Source organism: Octopus bimaculoides, chromosome 3 (assembly GCF_001194135.2).
Source record: "Octopus bimaculoides isolate UCB-OBI-ISO-001 chromosome 3, ASM119413v2, whole genome shotgun sequence".
Classification (NCBI taxonomy): domain Eukaryota; kingdom Metazoa; phylum Mollusca; class Cephalopoda; order Octopoda; family Octopodidae; genus Octopus; species Octopus bimaculoides.
Window position 1 is genome coordinate 99,523,144 of NC_068983.1, and position 7,809 is coordinate 99,530,952.

Below are 7,809 nucleotides of genomic sequence, written 5' to 3' on the forward strand. Positions count from 1 at the left end.
ATAGTCTCTTCCTGAGTAGTGGATCAACCCACTACACAGAGGATTCCAAGGTGGCAAACACAAACCAAGACGAACGACCGTGCGAACCAAAAGGAGAAATGGTGACGAATGGAAAACAGGCTCCTTTTTAAACGCGTCACACGGTCGACACAAAATATAATGATATATGTTATAATACTATAACAGAGAACTAAGAAGTTTGCCAGTAAGATACAAGATAGGAACGCAACCGATAAAGATGTATAACAGTAAGATTTATTGGAGCATTAAACTGTATGTCTGTGTGTGTGTGAATGCGACATAATAAAACACAATATAAGACTGGCCGTCATGTAAACAAGAGTGTGTATACAAATATATGTATGTGTATGTAAGAGTTACAGAGAATATATAAGAGTCAGTAACACGGATAAGGAAATACCAGTTCTGTTGAGGTACACAGTAGTTAGTGTCTGTATATAAGAGGTTAAGGTTAAGGCAGAGCGGTCACTCGTCGTGATGTTGGGGCTTCTATGCCAGGCCGGATTCTTGAATATAGATGTTCTTCGCAGGCTGAATTCTGGCTATTAATTTCGTGGTGAGCAAATCACACAAACAGGGTTGAGAAGCTGCGGTGGCTGTTTGGTAGCTTGTGTACGTGTAGAAGTCATGTTGACGGTGCTAGTAGTACGTAGTTGAAGTGGTTGTTGATGTCGTCGCTAGAACTGGCTGGTTGGTTGGTGCTGTGTTACGCGTGTGTGGTCAGGACCAGATCTGTGAGGATCTGAGCCGCGACGAATTGCCGCGGATAATTTAGGCTATTTATAGATACAGAAAGGCTCCAGAGAGCATCAGAAAAACACTCTATCACGTGACCTTATTAGTGGCTACGGTTGGTCGATTTGCGTCCTGGCGGTAAATGGAGTGGAGACAATTGCCGCGTAAATAAAAGTCAGTCAGGTGATGACACAGCAGGCGGGAAAGAGTTGTTTTCTGCTACGCTCGCATTTGTTTGTATATAATGGTGATAGAGGTAGTTTCACTACACACACACACACACACACACACACACACACACACATATATATATATATATATATATACGATGGTTGTCCACTCGTGACCGAAAAAGATCATCACCAACCAAATTACCAGTTATGCACCAGCAGTCGGCCTCACCTGGGTTCGCGTCCACATCTTCCATGCTCGTTGCGGTCCCTCCTACTAGACTAGTTGCATAGTCGCTTCGCCGGCGTTTGCGCATCCTAAATTTTCAGGTCCAATAAGGCTTGCAGACCTTCTCCATCCTACTGACAAGATCTCGAGACAAGTCAAACCAAGATAGCCAGTGCCAATATGGGTCGCAGGCTCAGGAATATTAGAGCGCCTTGATCTCAAGCGAAAGGAAACAATCTCCATATCAGAGTGACTTTCTCCTAGAGACATACTTTAGCAAAATGTATCCCTCTCCCAGTGGCCTTCCAGCGCGTCGGACACCAACACTGATTTTCTGAGGGTCCGTGTTAGAACCCATACTATGTTCATCTGTCTTTTTACACACACACACACACACACACACACACACACACACACTCCCCCCCTCTCTCTCTCTCAAAACAAGACGAGTTATATATTACGTAAGCTAGGAGAAAACCGATCGAAGAGTGCTGTTTCTTGTAAGCTATTCGAGACGTACTTCTCGAATAAACGTTTATCAAGACATCATTGTACGTGCCAGCGCGCCATCAGATTGTCTATTTCAGAAAAAAAATACATGCCCGCGAGAAATGTTTCTTTGTTATTGAATACTTTAATGACGGTTAATGTGTTTGTGCAAATTTTGTTTCCAGGAAAAGAACGCATCTTTCATCGATAGAATAAAAGATTTCTAAAAATGAATTACTAATTCTCATTTCGAGTGATCAGAAATATAACGACTAAATGCTCGTGGCGAAAGCTATATATAAAAACAAAGCAAAACATTTCTGTTTGCTTTATTTGGATGCTAAAACTCTGAAGTAGTTCTTGATCGAAAACAATAATAATTACGAGTTGCATCTAAATCTAAAAACCTTATATTTACCGATTCTTTTTTTTTTATTTTTTTTTTTTATAAATATTTACTTCAAAAACTTGTAGATTTATCTTCTTTAATCATGGAAAACCCCAAAAATATAATTACACCTAATTTTAAAAGTAAAGGTTATGAAAGTGTTAACCCAGTTGCATTGCTTCCGAAGTGTATGAGCCTCAATGATTTTCATCTTGATAATCGGAACCCATTTCTTGATTCTCACAATGAAAAGGAATTACCACAATCGTCAAAGAAAAAACGAAAAATCAAAAAGCAACATATCGATCACTGGCATATTAACAAAGAATATCGTGAAGAAATCGCATCGTTTTCATCTCACAATGAAGATCATATCAATTGTACGAATCAAAAATATATATCAGAAAATGAATTCTTCAATGATGCTTCCATTACGAACACATCTTTAATATATTCTGAATCTATAGGTACAAAGAAAAAAGTACAAAAATATGAAAAGAACCAGTATAAAGCTAAATGTGGGTTTACCAATTCTATGGAGAAACCAAACAGGTATCTACAAATTTGATAATATAAAGTTCTTTCTTTTAGGATGTAACACAAAATTTAAAAAGTAACAGTATCTGATTTAAACTCATCTATTGTGAATTTGGTATTAGTCTGAGTAAGAAGATCGAGAAAGAAAGCCATTTTACTTCTTTCTTGACTGGAAAATATGTACAATCGGGGAAAATATAAGCTATGCCCTAAAACTTGAATAGAAAAATATGCTTTCTTAGAACTCAAGAATGATCGGTATCAGTGAGTGTAAGGTCACTGAAAAACGCAAAACATTCAATGCGGTTTTGGAAATGTCTTTATAATTCTATGAAATTAAAATAACAATAGACTTTAAAATTTTATTGGAGGATAAGGAATTGGATAAGGAATTATTGGAGGATAAGGAATCCTTTTATTTGCGTTTCAACTAGAGAATTTTCAAGCGATCAAGAAAATTAGTACCTTTTTCTTTAACAAAAATTCAGAACAGTTGATGACTAAAATATATCAAGGAACGATTGAGATAAATAGTGAGATGGAACGATACATTTTATGTGAAAATATGATGGACACTACTGTTGCATTGAAATCTAGTAGCAGGGTCAACTTAATAGTTTTATGGGTCTCAAGGCAAATCAGTGCACTGGGTCCTATAGTGTTTATTCATTTACGGAATTGGGGCCCTAGACCTGTGAGGCCCCCGGCCAACTGTCCATTGCCTTAAGACGACACAGTGAAATAGTTTCCTCAAACGATATAATTTTGAAAAAAATTCTAATTGTGGTGAACTTTGAATACAACTCATATTGCTATTAGCATTCTATTATTACTAATGCATACTAAGGCGGCGAGCAGGCTGAATCATTAACATGCCGGGCAAAATACTTAGCAGCATTTCGTCCGTCTTTACGTTCTGAGTTCGAATTCCACCGAGGTCGACTTTCTTTTTCGCCCTTTCCGGATCGATAGAATAATACCCAGTTCGAGCACTGGTTGATGTAATCGACTTGTCCCCTCCTCCGAAACTGCTAGCCTTGTGCCAAAATTTGAAACCATTATTATTGATATATACTGTCATTAGTATTTTTTTGTCTTGATATTTTGCTGACTAGTAAATCATATCGTCATCTGTACTTGAGTACTTATTTTAGCGAAGTTTTTTGTACAACTAAACACTGCGTCATGGGGAAGGAAAAGGGCACAGATTAAGGGGTGGGTGGGGAAACGTTAAAAAGAAAATTGAAAGTTTTGGACGAAAAAACAAACAAACAAAAAAAACAGAATTCTTCCAGAAACATTCCCATTGCATGAAACACAATTACTTAAATTGAAGGTGGGGGGACCTATCCAATTTGCAAGAGCTATCATTAGATGATCGCTATTCCAAAACTCTGCTCTTATCTCATCGTCCACCACTCCGGAAGGATGAAAAACAAATCGACCATGGTAGGATTTGAACCCAGAACATAACGGATCGTACACGCAGACACACACACACACACACACACACACACACACACACACACACACACACACACACACACACACACTCACACACAGCATATTAGCCTCTCCTTGTTGGTTCTGCGAGAAGAGGTTGCTAAGAGTCTGGCTCAAGACTTCACAATTACTAGAGAAAAAGATGATCTCAGTGGCTCTCCACAACCTTAATCCGAAATCGGCTTCAGTATTGGACTAGTTGTTTATTTATTGTCTCCGAAAGGTGAAACGCAAAGTCGACGACGGTGGGATTTGAACTGAGAGCGCAGAGAACGGAAGCAAATAACGAAAGGCATTCGACCCGACACTAACGATTCTGTTAATTCGCTTTGTTTGTATGTCATCAATCAGTTTCATTTCTGTATTTCTTGTCCATAGAGAAAGAGCCGGACTCTAACATAGATTCAAGGCTCCTTCATTGGAACTTTTATCAACATCATCTAGGTATTTGTGCATATGTGTGTGTGTGTGCAGTATTTGGTGTTAGTGTATGCGCAGATTTGTATGTTTGTTTTATGAATGCGTTTTTATGTCTATATTTTCATGTCTAGATGCATGCATATATATTTATGTGCTAAATTTTTGGAAAGTTTTACATATCTTTACAGTTCCATTGATGGCTTGAATCTGTAGTCTTCCAATCAGCCTTTTTCTTTCAAGTTTTGAGAACCCTAATTTTTCCAGGTTTTTGTTGAGGCAGATCGTTACATATCCCAATGCCCCAACAATCACGGGTATGAATCTGAACTTGTAGTCTGGGTGGAGTATCTGCAAATTTCTCAGTAGTATGTATGTATGTATGTATGTATGTAAGCTTGAATGCGTGCATATAAGCATATATAAATGTGTGTTCATATATGTATATGCGTGTATATGTGTTTCTATTTGTGCATGCATATATATATATATATATATACATATATATATATATATATAGAGAGAGAGAGAGAGAGATAAAACTTACTTGGAAGAGGATGCGTGGCATTCAATCATATAATAATATAAATTATATATATATATATATATATATATATATATATATGTATGCATATATACATACGTATATGTACATAACTACATCTATATGTATATATATATATAAGCATACGTGGGTACAGGACGCCCTGAAACGTGTACAACAAAATATACGAAGCACGAGTACATGGAACATGAACTATTCTTTCGATCAACGAAAGACACAAATGGAAAACAAAACAAACAACATAAAGAACGACCCTTCATCAGTTGCTGGCTGTTTTTCTAGTGTGTCCACGTATGCTTATATATATACTTATAGATGTATGTATGTACATATACATATGTATATATGCTTATATATATATATTATTTATATTATATATGTGTGTGTGTGTGTGTGTGTGTATGTATGTATGTATGTATGTATGTATGTATGTATGTATGTATTAATCGAAGTGTACAATATTATATATCTATTACGGCCGATCTTACCGATCGGTTTCGCACTAGGGGTTCAACGGAGTATTAGGTAACAGTTCGATTATGTAACCCTGCGCTCTTCAGAGGTAGCCATTATGGCATGAAATTTGGCGACACACACACACACGCACACATATATGTATGTATGTATTTATACATGTGTGCGTGTACATATGTACTCATATATTAGTGTCTGTATACGTGTGCGTGAGTGGAAGAGCGAGAGAGAGAGAGAGAGAGAGAGAGTGAACATGTTTGTTGATATGCCATCCATTTGATGATTGTGTCTCCAGCAAAAAATTGAAGTAATGTCTGATCCATTCTTCCTTGTATGCTTTAAGCTCATTCTTTTCTTTTAACAATAGAGAGATGAGCGTACTTATTTTGAAAGTCTTCTTGGGCTGATATTGCAATAGTAGAATGAACTTTAAATCAAATTAGTTTACAATTGAAGAATTATTCATAAATATTAACTTCCACGAATCATATATCTTTACATATTGACATGTCAAACATGTCTTCAATCGATGTTCGTAGTATAAAATAAAATTTCATTTATTTACTCAGGTTTGTTATAAGCAGCAGTGGTTTAAATAACTTATTTACGCTGATATTCAGTGGAAAACGTGTATAAAAGAATAAAGACATTAGCTTTCAGCTTTGTAAAAACACACAAAAAGAACCAAACAAACAAAAAAAGTACACAGAAAATCAGGACACGAGGCGTTCTTATCGAACATTTGACTTGTTCCAAGCCTCCACCTGAGACAGTATTGAGCTTTTAACGTTTTTTTTTCTATTTACTTTGAAATTTTAGAGCAACTACATGGCATCATATATTCAAATTATAAACCGTTCCGTTTTTCTTTGTTTTTTTTTTTGTCTTCATTACTTTTTCTATCTTTACAGTTTTTCTATCTTTACATTTTTTAACAATGATTTTTGATATTCCTTCTATTTAAGGCGGCAAGCTGGCAGAATCGTTTGCACAGTGAAATGTCTCTAAGCATTTCACTCGTTTTTACGTTCTGAGTTAATTCTACCAAGGTCTACCTTACCTGTCATCCTTCGACTTACTCCCCTATCCGAAATTGTTGCCTGAAATCGAAACCAATATTTCTTGTATTTTACAAACCATGATTCAGAAAGTTGCAGTACATTTCTTTTACATTTTTTTTTTTCTGTCCAACAAAGGCAATCGATGACGGAAGTTTTAGAGAATTAGATAAAACGCTTTACAGTATTAACTAACATCCCATTTTGCTCAGTGACATAGCTAGAGTGTGGGGCCCGGGAGAGCCTTCGAGTTTGCCGCCATCCTCACCATACAAGCTGATACAACTGACCCCACCCAGCTACGTTATGCTTCTTCATTTTAAGTTCAAATCTCACCGAGTCCGACTTGGCATTTCATCTTCTGATGACATTCGGATGCTAGTTCTTCATTAAAAAAAAGAAAAGAAAGAATCTAAAAAGGCGGTTGAAAAAAAAAATGCATGTATGTACATACATATATTTTTCAAGCTCCGTTTCCAGATTCTTTTACGACAAGCTTCCACGCAACTTCTGCCTTTCAAATTCACTCGGCACGGTGATGTAGTAGGAACCGCTCACCCAAGAAAATGGACAGAGTAAAGTGAAAGAGGAGGGAAGGTGTGAATGAAGAGAAAGCCAGGAAATGTGAGAGAGGGGGAACGTTCATTCTTTCTTTTTTCTATCAGCTCCTTCACACTTACTTCGTTCTTTCCACTCTTCTTGCTTTCGTTACCTCTCTTACATTTTCTGACTTTCTCTTCATTTTCACCTTCCCTCCTCTTTCATTTCACCGTCCCTTTTGTTTTTTCCCGTCACTCCCTATTCTTCTATCCCTCTGCCTCTACCTCTCTCCTCTCTCTCTATGTGACCGGTGTTCGGCCAAGCCTGACCTTTCTTTCTTGGTTCGATTACCATCCGTGCAACATCTATATTCCTCCCCATGCCTGTCATCACCTATGTCCCTGCCGTAAGGCTTCACTTCCACACACGCCAGCTTAATTTAATTCGTCCTTAGCCGAAAGACACTTGTTGTTAATGTCCTGCTATTTGCATTTGTATTTGTGTACTATTTCTCCGTTTTTTCTTTCCGTCCTTGTTTTCGTATACATTCATTGCTTTCTTCCAAGGAATCTAGTGCTCTTAGCTTAGTTTTTTTCCTTGGGGCTGGCCGGATTGGAGCAATCTCGAGTATAACCATCCGAAATTACAAAGATAATCTGGAACTCGACTGAAGAAAGAAAACT

At 37.2% G+C, this 7,809-nt stretch overlaps 1 protein-coding gene across 3 annotated transcripts in view; it reads left to right on the top strand.

Annotated features, from left to right (window-relative positions):
* The first annotated feature begins 1,778 nt into the window (after nucleotides 1–1,778).
* The window catches only part of LOC106881721 (uncharacterized), a 31,169-nt gene continuing 25,138 nt past the window's right edge, over nucleotides 1,779–7,809 (top strand). For 2 of the 3 annotated variants that reach the window (XM_014932202.2, XM_014932203.2), the window contains exon 1: nucleotides 1,781–2,584. In XM_014932202.2, coding sequence (XP_014787688.1) covers nucleotides 2,136–2,584 — 449 coding nt within the window. In that variant the 5' untranslated portion in view covers nucleotides 1,781–2,135. Of the gene's footprint in view, nucleotides 2,585–7,809 lie in introns of all 3 variants that reach the window. The other variant, XM_052966350.1, reaches the window with a different exon arrangement.